Source organism: Chiloscyllium plagiosum, chromosome 39 (assembly GCF_004010195.1).
Source record: "Chiloscyllium plagiosum isolate BGI_BamShark_2017 chromosome 39, ASM401019v2, whole genome shotgun sequence".
NCBI lineage: Eukaryota > Metazoa > Chordata > Chondrichthyes > Orectolobiformes > Hemiscylliidae > Chiloscyllium > Chiloscyllium plagiosum.
Window position 1 is genome coordinate 9,343,693 of NC_057748.1, and position 21,259 is coordinate 9,364,951.

The window sequence follows — 21,259 nt, forward strand, 5'->3', positions numbered from 1 at the left end:
CACTTCAATACTCCCCTCTCCCTCTCTTTTGGATTCCCCCTTGGATACCTCTCTCCCACAGTTTTCCAATCCTTCTATCTCAGTTACATATCTTCAGTTTTCCTTCCCCCCTCGCCTTAGTTAGCCACTTCCACTGTTTGCCTCTCCCCTTCCCCCTATTACCCCTTTCTGTTTGCCCTCTCCTCCCTTTGGTTCCCTTGGCATCATCTTACATCAGCCATTTCTTGGAGCGTCTCATACCACACCTGAGGAGGTGCAACCACAAGCCAATGCTCTCAAATACAACCTGTAACTTCCATCAAGTGAATAGACCAACGTTTACAGGTATCAGCATGACCAGCCATCACATGGTTGACTATCATACCTCAAGGGTTGCCTATAACCAGAGATGGCAACCCTTACGTAGAGCTACTCCTCTGAGGTTGGGATTTGCCTTCACTTCGTGTCTATACTGAGAGTGTATAGCCATGCTTACCCACTGGAAAATATCTCATTCTTCACCCTAAAAAGTGGTCACCTTAATGGATGCTGTTGGCTGAAGGTGGCACAGGGTTGGGGGCGAGGGTGGGTCAATATGTCCTCTTGATTCGAATTGTTTCCATTCACACTGAAAGCTGTGTCTGGGCCCCTCCTGCTGATCGTTGGATTAGATCTTCTTGGGTTTCCGTCCAACTTGTAAATAATAGAAAAGTGACATGATCCCAAATAATGCATAACTCAAGAGCAAGAATCCCACATCCTGAGAAAACAAGCCTTGATCCATGGCTGAAAGCAATGTCACTGTAAGGAAAAAGACAGAATTAACAGTCGAAGGACATCCTCAACTTCACATGGGTCCACAATGGATCCGTCACAAGTTCATACTGGACAAATCACATCTCACAGCGAAAGGTTTGATAGACCATAATTTTTACTTTTGCAGTTTGATTACCATGGTAGTTAGCCACTGCCCTGAATGTGCTCTTATGAGACTGCTAGTGTTCTTTAACAAAAAAAAAGAACAAGTTTACTGCACAAAAGAAAGAAACAAACTATATATCTGTAAGACAACTTGGAAAGATGTTAACATAATCAGCAAAACGATTCACCCTTTTCTAGCAATATCCTTCACAGATAGTCAATGAAGTATCACTCTTATTTTAACTCTTTGACTTCTTACTTAACTGACATTTCCCAGTTTTGATGGACTACAAACTTCTTTCCAGTTCGGAGAGCCTGGATTCCTTCTCAGTTGTGATAGTCAGGAGACTTCCCTAAGGTCTAACAACTTGGAGATTCTACAAACTAACAATCTGCTCTTCTGCTGGGATGAAACTGTCCCTTTGAACTGAAGCCTGACTCTTCCTAACTACTATTGGGCCCTGACCATTTGTTTACCTTTACATCATAAAAACTCAGCATAGTAAACACTTTTTCAATTGATTCCACTTTTATCTGGTTAGGCACTTAAATGAAGTCACATGCTTGCTTGGAAATTATGTCATTAGTTCACTGTTCCAAATAACTTTCTGACCTCTTTAAGGAAAAAGTTATCTTCACAAAGCAAAAACCAAAATCTAAATTTCCTCCACATTAAAATCCAAATTCCAAATGATAGTTATATACTTTGCACATTTATTATGAAATTAACTCGCCACCCATAGTTAAGACTGCCTCTGAAAACTCAATGCATTTCAAACACTTCCTTTTTAGTTTTAATTCTTCATAAACCTTTTGAAGGCTCAGTCTGTAATGCCTTAGATGACAGAAGATTCTGAGTTCCTATGCCATTCCAGAGACTTGATCACAAAATCCTGGTTGACGGCTCAGTACAGAAAGTGAGGACTACTCAACATTGGGGAGACAGGACATCAACTCAGAGCGTTTCGGAGAACATCTCTGGGGCACACATACCAAACAACCCCACTGCTCTGTGGCTGACCACTTTAACTCCCCCTCCCACTCTGCCAAGGACATGCAAGTCCTGGGCCTCCTCCACCACCAAATCCAAGCCACCTGATGCCTCGAGGAAGAATGCCTCATCTTCTGCCTTGGGATCCTTCAACCAAAAGGCATCAACTTCGATTTCACTAGTTTCCAAATCTCCCCTCCCACACCTCATCCTAGATCCAATTCAGCACTGCCCTCTTGACCTGACCTACCTTCCTTCCTACCTATCCACTCCACCCTCCCCACCAACCTATCACAACCACCTCCCACCTGTATCAACCTACCACCTTCCCAGCTACCTTCCCAGTGCCATCTCTGCTCCCCTATCTATCTCTCAGCCCCCTTCATCCCCACATTCCTGATGAAGAGCTTATGCCCGAAATGTTGACTCTCTCTATGACTCTATGACTCCTGCTCCTCGGATGCTGCTTGACGGGCTGTGCTTTCCCAAGGCCACACTTTTCGATCTCAGTATGGAAGGAGTACTGCACTGTTGAAGTGGCTTCTCTCTTAAGGGGTCATAACCTGAGGCCTTGTCCTGCATTTATATATCGTCTTTCACATCCTCAGGATGGCCCAAAGCACTTTACAGCCAATGAAATATTTTTGAAGTGTGGTCAGTGTTGTTATTGTAGGAAATGCAGTATCCAACAAGCTTCTGTAAACACCAATGTGACCACAATGAATTTTAGCAAAGTTGGTTGAGGGTTAAATATTGATCCAGGACACTGGGGAGAATTTCCCTGCTGTCCTTCAGAAATAGTGCCATGAAATCGTTTTGGCAAGTCAGCTGGGGGCCTATGTTTAATGACCCGTCCAAAACACAATATGCCACCTCTGACAGGGCTGCACTCCATCATTAGTGCACAAGGAATGTCGGCTTGGATTTGTTCTGATCAATAATGACTGGGAAAACCTGCATTCGTGATGCTGATCTGTGGCCAATGTGACTTTTCCCTCCTTCTGAGTGAATTACTCTTGTTGTAGCTAGAATCAATGTGTGAAGAAGAGGTTAGTATTTGAATTCACAAGGGTGGCACGGTGGCTCAGTGGTATGTACTGCTGCCTCACAGTGCCAGGGACCTGGGTTTGATTCCAGCCTCAGGCAACTGTGTGAAATTTGCATATTCTCCCTGTGTCTGCGTGGGTTTCCTCTCACAGTCCAAAGATGTGCAGGTTAGGTGGATTGGCCATGCTAAATTGCCCATAGTTCTCAAGGATGTGTAGGCTAGGTTCATTAGTTATGAGAAATGTAGAGTAATAGGGCAAGGGAATGGGTCTGGGTGGGATACTCTTTGGAGGGTTGGTGTGGACTTAAGAGTCATAGAGCTGTACAGCATGGAAACAGACCCTTCGGTCCAACCCGTCCATGCCGACCAGTTTTCCAACCCAATCTAGTCCCACCTGCCAGCACCCGGCCCATTTCCCTCCAAACCCTTCCTATCCATATACCCATCCAAATGCCTCTTAAATGTTGCAATTGTACCAGCCTCCATCACTTCCTCTGGCAGCTCATTCCATACACATACCACCCTCTGAGTGAAAAAGTTGCCCCTTAGGTCTCTTTTATATCTTTCCCCTCTCACCCTAAACCTATGCCCTCTAGTTCTGGACTCCCCGACCCCCGGGAAAAGATTTTGCCTATTTACCCTATCCATGTCCCTCATAATTTTGTAAGCCTCTATAAGGTTACCCCTCAGCCTCTGACGCTCCAGGGAAAACAGCCCTTCCAACAGTGGCCTAACCAATGTCCTGTACAGCCTCAACATGACCCCCCAACTCCTGTACTCAATATTCTGACCAGTAAAGGAAAGCATACCAAATGCCTTCTTCACTATCCTATCCACCTGGGACTCCACTTTCAAGGAGCTATGAACCTGCACTCCAAGGTCCCTTTGTTCAGCAACACTCCCTGGGACCTTACCATTAAGTGTATAAGTCCTGCTTGTTTCCATACTATGGGGATTCTACCTTGTGAAGGTAGCTTTTTTTTAAAGAGGTCAGAAAGTTATTTGGACCAGTAAAGTAATGACATAATTTCCAAGCAAGCATGTGACTTAAATTAAGAGCCTCACAAGATACATATAGATCCAATTGTGTTAATAAGGGGTTAGTATTTGAATTCACATACCTAGAAACACCACAACAAAATAGCAGGTCTCTGAAAGAAGCGTCCATCGAATAATTGCCTTCTCAGATGTGTAAAAGGCATTCCATAGGATCAGAGCAATGCCTTTGTGCAAATTAAAAAGAAACATCTTTGTTAAATTTTAGAAACACCCCAATATGAAGCACGGAGAATGTACCAATACTGAGACAACCAGAATGTATGTAATGTCTCCTTTTCTTTGATGCTTGCTTTAAGCTAGGAGGTGTTGTGGTGCAGTGGGTAGTGTACCCCACTCTGAGCCAGCAGCTTTTTGTTCAAGTTCCATTCTGGGACTTGACAGCTGAAGGAAGGTGCATTCATAATGCAGGCAAACAGGCTGAGTATCAACCTGCAAATCTTTTGAACGCATGCCAATGGCAAGCTTGGGAAGGACTCCTTGTCATTTGCCTATGGATGTAAATTCCAAATGATGCTCAGGAAGTTGGAGCTCTGCCATCCCTATCCATAGCTCCACATTACAACATGCATGTAAAAGCGTCTGTTAAAGCAGCAGCTGTTTAGCCGGGCCAGTTGGCTGGATGTCTATGTGGGTCAGATTGGTGCCAACAGCATGGAGTTGGATACCCCATTCTGGTTCAAATGGACACAGGATCCAGCTCCTTACCCTGACTGCTGTCAATGTTGTGGAGCTGTGGGTTGAACTTGCCCTGGACAAACACTTCTGAGGAAGGGTCACTGAGCTCGAAATATTACCTCTGCTTTCTCTCTCCACAGATGCTGCCAGACCTGTTGAGTTTCTCCAGCAATTTCTGTTTTTGTTTCAGATTCCCAGTATCCGTAATTCTTTGCTTTATTTTGTTTTCTTTACTTGAGAGTTGGTTTATTTGCAGCATGCAGCATTCCATATATCTCTCTCCTGCCTACTCACATTGTGCCCCAGCAATGTCTCTTTACACTCGAATTTAGAAATTCAAATAAACTGAATGGGGCCAAATTAACAGGTTATAGCCCCTTGAAGGGGATACCGTAACAAAAGGTAAAGTCCCAAAAGAAGCTTACAAAGTTAAAAGTGATTTTGGGATCATTTATAAACTGCAGATAATGTATAACCCATCAGCTGCCAAGGTGCAGATAGGCATTTATTGATTCTTAATTCCAAATTTTTTTTGATTGAATTCAAATTCTACCATTTGTCATGGCAGGATTCAAACCCAGATCCCCAGAGCATAATCTCCAGATTAACAGTCCAGCGATAATACCACTAGACCATTGCCTCCCCCATTGTATCTACAAAAAAAATGATTATTTCATACTTCATCGACTGACTTGGGATCCATTACTTTAATATTCAATTTGCAACATACTGAGTAATGCGCCACTGTGGAGTCGGAGTGATGCAATGCAGGACAACTTATACTCTCCCTGGAACAGCCAACCATGTAGCATTCTTGGAAACACCAAAGCCTAGAGCAGGAAGGAAACAGTGCATTAAATCTCAGGCTGTTCAGAGACAGGAATTGCTTCAAGTTCAGAATGTCTCCACGCTTCTCCTTCTTTACAAAATAAAAATTTTAATCCCCTTTGCTCACTGTTTTATGTCACTCCATTCCCTTATGTGCAGTCCTCCACTCACTGCGTTTTACTGCAGAATATCACTGCCTTTATTGCAAAACATATAATACTGAAACATATTAGATCCTGAGGAGACTTGACCGGGTGGATGTTGAAAGGATGTTTCCTGTTGTGGGAGAATCTAGAACTACGGGGTCAGAGTTAACAGGAGAAAATGAGGACTGTAGATGCTGGAGATCAGAGCTGAAAATGTGTTGCTGGAAAGCGCAGCAGGTCAGGCAGCATCCAAGGAGCAGGAGAATCAATGTTTCAGGCATGAGCCCTTCTTCAGGAAAGAAGAAGGGCTCATGCCCGAAACGTCGATTCTCCTGCTCATTGGATGCTGCCTGACCTGCTGCGCTTTTCCAGCAACACATTTTCAGGTCAGAGTTAACAATAAGGGAGTTCCCATTTAAGACAGAGACGAGGAAACATTATTTTCTCTCAGAGGATTAAGAATCTTTGGAATTCCTTTCCTCAAGAGTCAATAGATGCAGAGTCTTTGGATACTTTTTAAAACGGAGGTAGATAGAGATAAACAATATTGGGAATATGCAGGGTATGTAAACGTTGAGATTAAAATTAGATCAACAATGATCTTATTGAATGGTGGAGCAGACTCAAAGGGCCAGGGGGCCTACTCTTGTTTCTCGATCATATTTTCCTAAAACTTTGCTGTATTTGTTGGTCATGAGATCTATTTGCTATAGTTTATAGAGGCTCTGCTTAAAAAGATACTGTTCATTGAGTTTATAAACTGTCTGCTGTAGTGCAATGTTTTATTAGAGTCATAGAGGTTCACAGCATGGAAACAGGCCATTTGGCCCAACTTGTTCCTGCTGCCCAGTTTTCATAATTAATCTAGTCCCATTTGTCTGTGTTTGGTCCATATCCCTCCATACCTGTCCGAATGTTTCTTAAATTACAAAATTGTATTTGCTCCACCACCATCTCTGACAGCCTGTTCCAAACACTTACCACCCACTGTGAGAAAGAATTGCCCCCCTGGACCCTTTTGTATCTCTTCCCTCTCACCTTAAACCGATGCTCTCCAGTTTTAGATTCCCCTGCCATGGGAAAAAGCTGTTGGACTCTGTTTGTTGACTAAATAGATTTTATTTACTATGAAACACTCTTGATTGTAACTTCTGTTGTTAGATCCACACCGTTGAAACATTGGCGTCAATATTCATGACAATATCTAACTCCAGGCACTTGGCTCTCCTGAATCTTGTTGTTCCTGTGTGTTTTCCAGACACTTGTTCTCAGGACTCTGGTATTGCTATTTGGGTGCTGTCCTTCAGGGGGCATGACAGCTAAGGAATTCAAATTCAGTAGATTAAATAAATCTGGATTAAAAGGTCAGTGTGGGGAAATGGTGACTAAAAGAACTACCAGATTGGTGTTAAAAACCCATCTGGTTTTCAAATTTCCTTTCAGGAAGGAACTTTGCCATCTTTACCTGGTTGGCCTTCAGACCCTTGGCTATATGATTGGCAGACAAATCAAAGACCCTTCCCACCCCAGTTATAACCTTTTACAAACTCTGCTTTCTGGCAGAAGATACAAAAGCATATACCAACATCCTTTTCCCCGCTGTTATTAGAGTTCTGAGTAGTCAACTTAAATTTTAAATTTAATGATGATCTTGCTCTCTGTGCCTTTTCTGCAACTGTAACATTAGATTCCCTACAGTGTGGAAACTGGCCATTTGGCCCAACAAGTCTACACTGACCCTCCGAGGAGCAACCCACCCTGACTAGTGCACCTATCACTACTAGTATGGCCAATTCACTGAAACAAGTTCTGTTCTATTACCCTAATGCACTTTGCATGGTATGAGCTGCTTGTGCTGAATGCAAAACAAAACTTTTCACTGAACCAAGGCACACTGGCAATAATGAATCGAATCAAATCAAATAACTCTCAACTGTCTTTTGAATTGGCCTGAGTACCAAGAAGATTGTCAACAAGGTGATGAAGGGTGGATATGAATACTGGCCTACCCAGCGATGCCCCCATCACATGAATAAGCAGAAGAAAAGCCCTTTATTGCACACTCACTCTCATTACCTTATATTTGTAACCATCTTGTGATATTAATTGTACTATCTTTGAGGATGTTACGGTTATTACCAATGTTTTTCCTCTGTGTCTTTGACTCCCCTGTTTGTGCTCTGCATGAAGCTCACACAGTTACTAATAAATATCTTTTTGACTGAGTCATGTAGATAATTTGAATTGAGCTATATTAAGCCTCAGATCGAATGCTCTGGATATAACTGTAATGTATCAGTATGTCAGTTCTGAAGAACAGTCACTGGACTTAGAATCATAGAATCCCTACAACATGGAAGCAGGTCATTTGGTCCATCGAGTCCAAACTGACCCTCCAAACAGCATCCCATCCAGAACCCCAACCCCCAACCCTACTCCAGTAACCCTGCATTTCCCGTGACCTCTCCACCCAACCTGCATATCTTTGGACTGTGAGAGGAAACCGGAGCACATTGAGGAAATCTGCGCAGACGTGGGGAGAACGTGCAAACTCCACACAGTCGCCTGAGGGTATAATCGAACCCGGGTCTCTGGTGCCGTGAGGTAGCAGTGCTGACCACTGAGTCACCGTGCCACCCTTGAAACATTAGCTTTGTTTCTCTCTGCACAGATGCCACCAGACCTGTTGAATTTCTTTGGCAATTTCCGTTTTTGTTAGTTTCTGAATAGTTATCTGCTATCTGAATTGCCTCTCCATCAACATCCTAGGGATTACCATTGACGAGAAACTGAACTGAACTGAAGTAGCCACATAAATACAGTAGCTGCAAGAGGCTGGCGTTTGGATGCAAGTAACTCCCCTTCCTGACTCCTCCATCCACCAAGGCAGCAGGATGATAGAATACTCCCCAGCTGCCTGGATGGGTGCAACTCCAATAACACTCAAAAAACTCAACATCATCTAGGATGAAACACCTGGTTGACTGGCAGCCCATCCACCTGCTTCAATATTCACTCTCCACCACTGACACACTGTAGCATCAGTGTGTACCATCTACAAGATACATTGCAATAATGCACCAAGGCTTCTTGGACAGTACCTTCCAACCCATGACCTCTACCATCTAGAAGGTCAAGGGCAGCAAATACATGGGACATTGCCCCTTGGAAGTTCCCCGCTGAGTCACTCCCCATCCTGACTTGGAAATATATTATCGTTCCTTCAGTGTCGCTGGGTGAAAATCCTGAACCTCCTCCCTAATGGCTTTGTGGGTCGACCTACAGCACATGGATTGCAATAGTTCAAGAAGGCAGCTGTCCACACCTTCTCAAGGGGAATTAAGGATGAGCCATAAAAGCTGGTCTTGTCAGCAACACCCACATCCCGTGAATGAGGAATAAACAATGTTTTAACAAAATGCTTATGGAAATAGGGTCTTTTAGGATTGTCTGGTAACCTTCAACTTGTATCAGTTAAGTCTAGGATTTTATTTTTGATGTAGCACTCTTGATTCTAGTCTCCATGACAATCTATGAATGGATAGAGATCTTGCAGAACAGAGGGAAATTGTAGGAAATATCCTAACTCATAATTAGGCACAGTGGCTCAGTGGTTAGCACTGCAGCCTCACAGCGCCAGGAGCCTGGGTTTGATTCCAGCCTTGGGCAACTGTCTGTGTGGAGTTTGCACATTTTCCCCGTGTCTGCGTGGGTTTCCTCTGGGTGCTCCAGTTTTCTCCCAAAATCCAAAGATGTGCTGGTTAGATGAATTGGCTATCCTAAAATTACCCATCGTGTTCAGGGATGTGTAGGATAGGTGTATTAGTCAGGGGTAAATGTAGAGTAATAAGGGAGTGGGTCTAGGTGGGATGCTCTTCGGAGGATCAGTGTGGACTTGTTGAGCCAAAGGGCCTGTTTCCACACTGTAGGGAGTTGGAAGGTGTTGAAGAACATCAGAAATAAGAGTAACAGGAGGCATTCAGCCCTTTGATCAGGCTTCATCATTCAACTGGACCATGGCTGATCTTCTATCTAAATATCATTTTCCTGCTCCATCACCAATCCCTTAATGTTTTCAATAAGAAGAAATCTATCAATCTCTGCAGTGAACATACTCAGCAATATAAGGAAGAAATTCTGGCCCTAATTGGACAGTTGATTGGGGATGGTTTTTGGGATGAGACATGCATAGTTTTGGAAGGTGGCTCCTGGGTTCCTTGCCCCATGCCATCCGCCTGTGAAGTCATCTTGGGAGACAGGGTGAGATCATCGACGACTATCCAATGGCAGCATTGGATATCTAACCACCAAGAACTAAACTCTGAGGCAATTTGGTATCACTGCTGGGATCTTCCTGGAGGGAGACCAGATGGGGAGTGAGACTGTCTTTGAGGACTGGTAACAGGGAGGTCAGGAGATGTTGCTGCAGCATTCTACATGTAGTCTTTAGGGGGTGCATGAGCTTTAAGATGCTGCTTCAGACTCCAATCTACAGCAGCAGTGCCCACCTCTTCCCATGAGGTTGCTGGTTACCTGCCTGTTCTGGGAGCTCCCAATGGCCCTTCCTACTGCCTGCCTGCTGTCTTCGATTGGCCTGTCAATTGTCCATCTCTGGGAAGGTTGTACAAGCAGGCCAGCCTCAGAGGACACTGGCAAAATGAAAATGCTAAAATTCTATCTTTAAACTCCTACTGGAAGAAAAAAAATTGTATTTATAAAGGACCTTTCACAACTTTGTATTGTCTCAAAAGCATCTCATTTTACGGGGAACAGTGAGGTAGCAATAATGTCACTACACCAGTAATTGTAACAGTAACTGTAGGATGGTTATGATTGCATTTGTGAGGGTGGAGAGGAGATTTACCAGGATGTTGCCTGGGCAGGAGGCTAGGTTGGCTGGGGTTGTTTTCCTTTCAATAGAGAAGACTGAGAGGGCAACCTGATTAACATCTGATAAAGTCTGAAGGGCATTGATAGGGTAGGTAAAAATAAACTTTTCTCCTTAGTAGAGGTATCAATATTCAGGGACTGTAGAGTTAAGATAAGAAGCCAGAGGGTTTGGAAGGTATTTAAGGAAGAAATATTTTTAACCAGAGGTGGTCTGTATCTTGACTTCACTGCCTGAAAGGGTAGCAGTGACGGGATCCCTCACAACATTTAAGAAATATTCAAGTGCAGGAGGCTCATCGTTGGAAAATTGGACTGGAGTGAAGGAGAAAGCTGTGCAGGTTAGGAGGATTGGCCGTGCTAAGTTGTCCCATAGTGTCGAGGGATGTGTGGGCTATGTGGATTAGCCAAAGTGAATATGGAGATATTGGGAAAAGGTGGAGAGTGGGTCTGGATATTGGGATAGGGTGGAGAGTGGGTCTGGGTGGGATGCTCGTTGGAGAATTGGCACAAACTCAGCGAGCCAAATGTCTTCAATCTTCACTGTCGGGATTCTGTGATTCTAGATGGATGGGTGATGTCCATGACAGACACATGGGCTGAAGGATCTCTTTCCATGTTGTTCAGCTCTATGACTGTATGACTCTATTTATTCCAATGAATGCATTAGCAACACACATAATACTCAAAAGGTTCGCATAGAAGAATTTGAACTGACCAGAATTCCAGCAATGGAAAAGGTGACTGCAGAGGTGAACTGCCAGTACCTGAAAGACAAGATGCAATGTAGAACAAGGTTAGATTGTTCACTGTAGTTGCACCCGTTAATTCAACAAGGTAAGGATAAAGCGTAGAGTTTTCATTTGGTCAGCAGGGCAAAGATTGTTCAATTGGTAACCCGATCTAACTGTGTCAGAGCTTCTAATTCCAGTTCTGCTTTAGCGTGTCAACATCACCCACTGTTACCCATATTCTGCTAACATTTAGATTAGATTAGATTCCCTACAGTGTGGAAACAGGCCCTTCGGCCCAACAAGTCCACACTGACCCTCCGATGGTGAACTGAGCTCTGGATGATGGCATAAGTTCAAATCCCTCTCTGGGGTTTAAATTAATATTTGGAATAAAAATCCTTGTTTGGCAATAATGACTGTTGAATAAGGTAATGGCTTTGAAGGAATTAAAGCTAAGTTGCAATAAGATCTACCCAGTCTTTGAGTGGAGAATCAGGCTGCCTGATACAAAGTCCCAAATGGTTCAGGCATGACATACCCAGCTCTTGATAGACTTAAGTAATTATCTTACAATGTTAAAAGAATAGCAGAAATTGCTGGAGAAACTTGTCAGGACCCTTTTAAGGGTCTCTAGACTTGAAATGTTAACTCTGCTTTCTCTGCTCAGATGCTGAGTTTTTCCAGCAATTTCTGTTTTTGTTTCAGATCCTCAGCATTAGCAGCTCTTTGTTTTATCTTTCAATGCTGATTTGGTTGCTTGTTTTATTTATCTGAAATAGTAGATAGGAGAATGAGTAGCAGCACTCTCCCTCAACTGCCCAGAGCCCAATACACAGTGACCATGACAATTATCGTCAACAGTTGCAAATATCCCATCTGGTTCATTAATGTCCTTTAGGGAAGGTAACTGTATGGAGTTTTTATTTAATTCTGTAGCATCAGCGTGAACTCAAAGTTCCATCATGCTTCATATTGTAATAAGTCTATTTCTTTTGTTCAAATATTTAGAGGTAATACTAGGGTTTGAGGTTTATGCAGAGGCTGTGACTCCACTTCTGGCCTGAAACCTCAGGACTGTATCTGCTGTGACTGAGTTGGCCCCATAATGATCTAACAGACAGTGGGCCATTAATCAGATGTGACACCCACCCTGTCTGGTAAACTCACCAGTGGAGGTGAGGAGACAATAGGCTATCACTATGGACTCCACTTTGCTATTGTTCCTCCATCTCCAAAACACACCTTCCAGCTCATTCCTGGTGGGGGCTTAAAATTTCACCCTAGGTTGCTGTTAGCTGCACTTTAAAGGAACGTTCATTTTGTCTTTGCGTATCAGAGATGGTGAAACAGGCACAAACATATGGGCCAAATGGTCCCCTTCTCTGCTGTGGGTTTCTATAACATACTGTGTGGAGAGTGTATCAGAGGTGTCTGCCTCTGCTTTTGTTACTACGTGTAAACAGATCAAGGTGTCAGACTTGGCTCATTGTTAAAAACATTTCTGTAACATGTAAGGGCATAATTTTCTGTTTGGAGGAGGCTTACTATGCCTTAAGCAGTAATTCAATACAAAAACAATCTAAACACTTACCCACCTGGGTCTGGCTGAGTAGGTACTGCACTTCCATCTGAATCAGAAACTTAAGGGATAGAATCATATCTCATTCCAAATAGATTAGATTCCCTACAGTATGGAAACAGGCCCTTCAGCCCAATAAGTCCACACTGACCCTCTGAAGAGCTACCCACCCAGATCCATTCCCCTACATTTACCCCTGACTAATGCACCTAACACTACAGGCAATTTAGCATGGCCAATTCACCTAACCTGCAGGTCTTTGGAAGGAAACCAGAGCACCCAGAAGAGACCCACGCAGACATAGGGAGAATGTGCAAATTCCACACAGACAATTGCCTGAAGCTAGGAATTGAACCTAGGTCCCTAGTGCTGCTGAGGCAGCAGTGCTAACCACTGAGCCACTGTGCCACCCCTACTTGGGCACAAACCTCACACTGACACTACTCTGCATTTACTGACAGAGTAAAGATAAAACTAAAGCTGCCATCATCTTACCAGACCATAGGGCTGCTCTCTCCTTAGAGAGAGATGACTAGCTTAAGAGTCACCACGCCTCAGGCAACGGGAGAGATTGAGAAGAAGAGTCCTTTATGGTAACCTCAATTGTGCTGCAGTGTCGGAAGGTCAGCACTGAGGGAATGCTGGACTGTTGGGAGAGTCAGTAGTAAGGGAGTGCTGCACTATCGATGAGGCAGTCAGTTGACTGTTGGACAATCAGAAATGGCAAGAGTGCTGCGCTGTTGGATGGTCTCTACTGCAAGAGAATTCCTCCTCGGACAGTCAGTACTGAGGAAGCACTGCATTGTTATAAGGCAGTTCTGAGGGAGCGCTGCACTGTCGGAAAGTCAGTATTATATTATCAGAGGAATGATACCGAGGGAGTGTTGCACTGTTGGAGGGACAATATCGAGGCAGCATTGTCAGAGGGACAGTGCCATGAGAGTGTCAAATTGTTGGAGGGTCTGTACTGCAAGAGAGCTGTGCTTTCGGAAGAGCTGTTCTGCGATGCAGTCATTTATTTTTCCATTGGAATTTAAATGCTGAGGTTTGATCATTTTTAATTCATTACCTGAGGCCAAAAGGCTCATGAAGAGCAAACTTGAATTCATTTCCCAACATCTGACTGATCTGTGATAGAAAAAGAAAAATATTAATCCAGTTGCATTATCTACATGACATGATTGACCCCTAAATGTCTCTCAGGGCTTAGTGAAAGATCTTAGTTGTATCAAACTACTGCCACTACAGAATTTTAAGAAGGCTCAATATCACTTCTCAAAGAAATTAGGGTCAAACAGTTAATGTCAGACTTGCTATTAATGTTGACATTCAAAGAACAAATTTAAAAATAGAATCCTGTGAGGTGTTGTATAAGAGATGGAAGGGTCTGAAAGGGTTAACACTGAGGTGTGCCTTAAACACCACCAACAATGATGATGTTATATGGACCCAGGGATATCATGAAGCCACAATTAAAGTGATAAAGGGGCATATTCAAAGCCTAAGCAGACTAAGATTAACAGGAAAACAAACTTCGGAGACTTTATTAAGGCAGTAGAAAAGATATGCAATTTATTATTATAACAGTGCCAAGGGCAGGATACATTAATTGAAATCACAGACATCAGAAACCATTTTGGAAAAACCGTGAATGAATTGAAGATTATCATTACAGTAACAGACAGCAGGAATCAGCCCGAAAAAAAGAACTATAATTCAAGCAGAATTTATTACTAAAGCTGCAGGCAAGGGCAATCATTCAATAAAGACTTTAAGGAAATAGGAATCATTTACTTAGGCTGACAACAATGAGATTCATCCCACAAAGTGACAAAAAAGGCAGGAAGTTTGACCAGAAAAATGAGGGGAAGCCCTCCTGAAGCAGCAGAGAGATCAGCAGCCCTGCTGTTAATGCAAAATTAAAAGCCTTTTAAGCAAGGAGATTAAAGAATTAGGAAAGTATGGCATCAGAAACAATGTTGCCAGGAGGATTTCAGAGATGGGTCAAATAAAACATTGAGGTGGACACCTTAGAGAAACTATTTCTGAAGAAAATTCTAAATGTGTCACAATACCAGAAGTTGAACAAATTAATACACTTCGAGACACAACTGGGAGCATAGCCAATAACATTTAAGCTTGCTGAGGTATAAATGAAACAACAGATACTTCTGAAGCATGCCTTTGACAATTACTTTAATTACAGTAAAATTCTTGAAACAGCTAGTTTAAAGAGAAGAGTTCAGCACTCAGGATAACTTAATTAATAGTCTCAAGATTAATGGAGAAATGGTGACTTAAAAACAAAATTTTAAAAATGATCAACTTGCTGTTGGAATTTCTGATGACTCTTTGTCAGAGTTATTACAGTCATAAGGAAATTTCATTTGAGCAAAAGCCTTTCTGATGGTATGTGAAGTCAAAATCTGGAAGCAGCACAGATAAACATAAAAAGGAAAGGATCATCCTTACCACAGGAGATCAACAGGATCCATGCAATTCTTAATGTGCGCAGTGCCACAAGAGACACACATAAAAAATCAGTAAGACAATGACCATTTACTGAAGGTAACAGTGGCACAGTGGTTAGCCCTACTGCCTCACAGTGCTAGAGACCCGGGTTCAATTCCCACCTCAGGCGACTGTCTGTGTGGAGATTGCACATTCTTTCCGAGTGCTCCAGTTTTCCTCCCACAGTCCAAAAATGTGCACGTTAGGTGAATTAGCAATGCTAAATTGCCTGTAGTATTAGGTGAAGGGGTAAATGTAGGGGACTGGGACTGGGACTGGGTGGGTGGTGGGTCGGTGTGGACTTGGGCTGAAGGGCCTGTTTCCACACTGTAAGTAATCTAATCTAAGTAATTGCCAATGCAATGGAGCAAGAAAACTTCACAGTCACACACGGTGCCAAAGCATTGGAAAATAATGCTTTATCTTCAAAACAAAAGGTTACTTTCAGAGATTCTGCTGAAGTAGGGCACAGTCAATAAAGCAAGACATACAAAAAGGTTTATTACAGAGAACAATAGAGGAAATGACTGGTGTCCCTAGGAGGAAGTAGGTGATCTAGACCAGTACTTTTGACAAGAGACTATTTGTATCAATGGGCACCTCACTGATTCCAAGCTTAATGCTGGTGCCAGTGTCACGATACTATCAAATAGTGAACCATGGTTGAACACATGCTGTCTACAGTTGACCACAGAGCAACCGCATAATCTGGGAGATATACCATTTAAGATTAAGATATGCTACAAGCTACTCTGAAACACAAAGGGCATCAGATAGCAGACAACTTACACAAACTCCATAAACAATAAAAGAACAATAATAATAGTTTGTGAATGCGTGTTTTGACTTCGATCTTCTTAAAATGGTGGAAGGAATCAAATTAGTTAAGACAAGAGTCAACTATTTCTGGAACAGGCAATTATGGAATAACAGATCAAAAAATATTCAGTTAAGGATCAAGTGGTCATGGAGCAATAGCTGGTGGAAGATTTCACAGAGCTACCTCATGATGGAACCCATAATGAAAGGCAGAATACATTGAGATTAATGATGTCGGCCAAAAGAAGTATGTTTTTTGCTGTCAACAGGCGACAGTGGTCTGGAAGCCATAATCAACTCAACCAATTACGACAGAAGCAGAAGAGAAATCAAACATGTCTCAGCATTCATCGGTATTGTGTTGAAGGCTGACCAACCCAAAAGCCCTACAAGTTGTCCGTGAAAACATGTTTTGAGCACTGACAGCAGTTTACAACTGTGGATGACTTATTGCTGTATGATTAAAGGCTGATTATTGCCAAGTTCTCTTTGGGCAATCACGAATCATAGAATCCCTACAGTGTGGAAACAGGCCATTTGGTCCAACAAGTTCTCACCAGACCCTCTGAAGAGTATCTCACCCAGACCCATTCCTCTACATTTCCCCTGACTAATGCACATCCCTGAACACTATGGGCGATTTAGTATGGCCAATCCACCTAACCAGCACATCTTTGGATTGTGGGAGCAAACCGGAGCACCCGGAGGAAACCCACACAGACACAAGGACAACGTGCAAACTCCACACAGACAGTCACCCAAGGCTGGAATTGAACCTGGGTCACTGTGAGGCAGCAGTGCTAAGCACTGAGCCATCGTGGATGATAAATACCAGCCTTGCCAGTAATGCCCATATCTTGAGAATAGTTATAAAAGTATAATCCTGTAAGGTGTTGTATAAGGGTCTGAGGGGGGTACTTTAAGCATCACCCAGATGATGATGTGATGATGTGATATGGACTTGGTGGGAAACTTAGTAGGTCTCCTCCTCTCCAGCAATGTGTAAGAACAGAGAACAGTACAGCACAGGATCAGGACCTTTGGCCCACCAGGATTATTCTGCTACATGGTGACTTTCTAAACTAAAATCTCTTTGCCTCCAAGTGGTCCATATACCTCAGTTGCCTCCTCTATATCAATCTGTCAAGATGCCTCGTGAATGTTGCTATATGACCACCTCCACCACCTCCTCTGATAGTGCATGCCAGGCACGTACCATCATCTGTGTAAAAAACCTGCCTCTTTCCTCTCCTTTAGACTTACTCCCTTTTACTTTAAACCTATGACCCCCAGTAATTGACTTTTCTGCCCTGGGTCAAAGGTTCCAACTATCCATTTTATCCATGCCTCTCATAATTTTGTAAACTTCTACCAGGTCACCCTTCATCTTTTGATATTCAAGTGAAAACAACTCAAGCGTATCCAATTTCTCCTCATAGCTAATACCCTTCAGACCAGACAATATCCTGGTAAACCATTTCAGTAGCATCTCCAAAACCTCCACATTCTTCTGGTAGCGTAGTGACTAGAACTGTACACAATATTCCAAATGTGGCCTAACTACAGCTCTATACAGCCGCAACATGACTTGCCAATTTTTATATTCTGTATCCCAGCTGATGAAGGCAAATATGCTATATGCCTCCTTCACTACCTTATCCAGTTGTGTTGCTACTATCAGGCCTGTGAATCTGTATGCCTAGATTCCTCTGTATGTTGATGCAACTATGGGTTCTGCCATTTATTGTATACTTAGCTCCGGCATTAGGTCTTGCAAAATAGATCACCTCGCATTTGTTGAGATTAAACTCCGTCTGCCATTTTGATACCCAATTCTCCAGCTTGTCTGTATTCTACTGTATCCTCTGGCAATTCTGCTCACTATCTGCAGCTCTCCCAATCTTTGTGTCATCCACAGACACCTACAAGCACCTACACTCACCTTTAGATAAACAGCAAACCCAAGAACAATGAGGGGTCCCAGCAGTGATCCCTTCAGAATGCCATTGATCACAGATCTCCGACCAGAAAAATACCCTTCCACTGCCTTCTATAACTAAGCCAGTTCTGTATTCATCTCACTGGCTCACCAAAGATCCCATGTGACTTCACCTTTTGTATCAGTTTGCCATGAGTGACCTTGTCAAAGGCTTTGCTAAAGTCATATAGACAACATCTACCAGCCTGCCCTCATCAATCAGCTTTGTTACTTCCTCCAAAAACTCCATCACATTTGTGGGATACTCTCAAAACCATACTGCCTATCGCTACAAATGTATATTTTTCCAAAAGTGAGTTAATCCTATCCCGAACAATCTTCTCCAGTAAAATCCCGACCACTGACATAGGCTCACTGATCTGAATTTCCCAGATTCTCCTGTTGCCTTTCTTAAACACAGAGATAACATTGGCTATTCTCCAACCCTCTGGGACCTCACCTGTGATTAAACAGGTTACCAAGACTTTGTACAAAGCCCCAACAATTCCCTCACCTGCCTCCCTCAGTGTTCTGGATTAGATCCTATCAGGTCCTGGTGACCTGTCTACCTTAAAGCTTTCCAAAACACTCTACATCTCCTTTTGGATACTGACATGCCCTAAAATATCACCAAACCCCTCCCAAGACTCATCATCACTATGTCCTTCTCCTCTGTGAATATCGATGCAAAACAGTCATTAAGGACTTCATGGATACACTTCTCCGGATCCATGAATAAATTCCCTCGTTTGTCCTTGAGTGGACCTACCCTTTCCCTAGCTACCCTTTTGCTCCTTAAATATGTATAGAATACATCGGGACTTTCCTTCATCTTGTTTGCCAAGGACATTTCATGGCTGCTTTTAGCCTTCCTCATGTCTACTTTAAAATTGGATGCTAGCATCACTTTTAAAGTAGACACTAGGAGGGCTAAAAGGGACCATGAAAAGTCCTTGGCAACAGGATTAAGGAAAATCCCAAAGCATTCCATACATATATAAGGAGCAAGAGGGTAGGTTCACACAGTATTCATTCCTGATGAACGGCTTCTGCCCGAAAGGTCGATTTTCCTGCTCCTCGGATGCTGCCTGACCTGCTGTGCTTTTCCAGCACCACTCTAATCTTGACTCTATTCTCCAGCATCTGCAGTCCTCACTTTTGCCGAGGTTCATAAAGTCATTGGCGTGGACACACATGCACAAATTCATGTGCTCATGTGCAGAAACCATCCAAACTTGCACAAACAAATAACCTACTGCTACATTTAGTAAAAGAATAACAATTTGTGTTATTTGTGAAATCCTGTGGGCAGATTTCACCGTCCACCCAGTTCATTGCTTTCTCTCACACACCTTTCATCTCTTTCAAAAGTAGCTTTGCTTTTATCTCCAATAGCAAGCATGGAGTTAGCATGGTTGCTCAGTGGTTAGTACTGCTGCCTTGTAGTGTATGAGACCCAGGTTCAATTCCATCCTCAGGTGACTGTCAGTGTGGAGTCTGCACATTCTCTCCATGGCTGTATGAGTTTCTGCCAGGTGCTGTAGTTTCCTTCCATAGTGCAAAGATGTGTAGGTGAAGTGGATTGACCACAGTAAGTTGCCCATGGTGTTGAGGAATGTGTAGGGTAGTGGAGTGATGCTCTTCAGAGAGTCAGTGTGTACTTCTTGGGCTGAATGGCCTGTTTCCACACTGCAGGGATTCTAAGGATTTACTTTTTGTTTTGTAAATATAAAATGCTGTGTTCAATGAAACAAGGGTTAGTAGTCCTGGAAAAGGTCCTCTTTGGTGACCCAATTATCAATGTTAAGTAAGGTACAGCTTGGTTAGTTGCAGAGTTAAACTACCCCTATATTTCCCAATGCTGTGGCTCAGCCCTGATGCTAAAATGAATGACATAGTAACAAGTGCAGACAGAAGCAATAGGGTTTTGAAAGATTAAGTGAGTGGGCGAATGTGTGACAGATGGATTTCACCAGCATGAGGTGTTACATTTTGGATGAAAAATAAGAGATAGATCTGAGTGTCAATTAAAAAATGAAGAGCAAAAACCAGTGGAAGTCTAAAAAAATGCGAGAATCTGCACATATAATTCACTAAAAGGTAGCAGTCGGTTATAAAAACAAGAACAATTTAAATAGCTAATGCAATTTGCTCTTTTAATTAGAGGGCTGGAATATAAATTAGAAGAAGATTTTTGCTACAGTCGCACTAAATCATGGTGAGAACACAACAACTACTGGCGTGCAATATAAATTCAGAATGAAATGTCTTAGACGGATTTATCAATCTTGGAAGGAGATTCAATATTGATTCATCAGAATAAACCTGTGGCTCTCCAAGGATTCAACAATGAGACCAGGGTTATTCTTTAGCCTGTAGATACTTAAAGGGTGATTTGACTGTGGCTTATCAAATTTTGTAAGAAATTGTTAGGTGATATAGTGACCGGTTGCAATAATGAGGGTCAGCTCAGAACAGAATTGGTAAACAGAGTTAGTGGGCGGCATGGTGGCACAGTGGTTAGCACTGCTGCCTCACAGCACCAGAGACCTGGGTACAATTCCCGCATCAGGCGACTGACTGTGTGGAGTTTGCATATTTTCCCTGTGTCTGCGTGGGTTTCCTCCCACAGTCCAAAATTGTGCAGGTTGGTTAGCACTGCTGCCTCACAGCACCAGAGACCTGGGTACATCAGGCGACTGACTGTGTGGAGTTTGCACATTTTCCCTGTGTCTGCGTGGGTTTCCTCCCACAGTCCAAAATTGTGCAGGTTAGGTAAATTGACCATGCTAAATTGCCCGTAGTGTTAGGGGCAGGGGTAAATGTAGGGGAATGGGTCTGGGTGGGTGGCACGTCAGTGTGGACTTGGTGGGCCGAAGGGTCTGTTTCCACACTGTAAGTAATCTAAATAAAACAAACACTGGGGTCAGCCTGTTAAGGCAAGAGGTTAGGAAACAGGAAGGGTGGAACTCTTTTCCACAAAGATAAATAACCATTGAGTCAGTCAATCATTTTAAATGAGAGATCAATGGAGGTCTGCTACCTCAAGTGTATTAAAGGAGATAGAGCCACGTTGGGTGTATGAACTTAGGGTGCAAATAAGT

General features: G+C 43.0%; 1 protein-coding gene across 2 annotated transcripts in view; it reads right to left on the reverse strand.

The window, feature by feature from the left end:
* Nucleotides 1-6: 6 nt before the first annotated feature.
* Nucleotides 7-21,259, reverse strand: part of LOC122542209 (tumor protein p53-inducible protein 11-like) — a 29,217-nt gene continuing 7,964 nt past the window's right edge. For both annotated transcript variants that reach the window (XM_043679698.1, XM_043679697.1), the window contains exons 3-7: nt 13,917-13,975; nt 11,253-11,301; nt 5,404-5,503; nt 4,061-4,162; nt 7-780 (exon numbers count right to left, since the gene is read on the reverse strand). In XM_043679698.1, the coding sequence (XP_043535633.1) occupies nt 647-780; nt 4,061-4,162; nt 5,404-5,503; nt 11,253-11,301; nt 13,917-13,975 (444 nt within the window). In that variant the 3' untranslated portion in view covers nt 7-646. The remainder of the gene's footprint in view (nt 781-4,060; nt 4,163-5,403; nt 5,504-11,252; nt 11,302-13,916; nt 13,976-21,259) is intronic.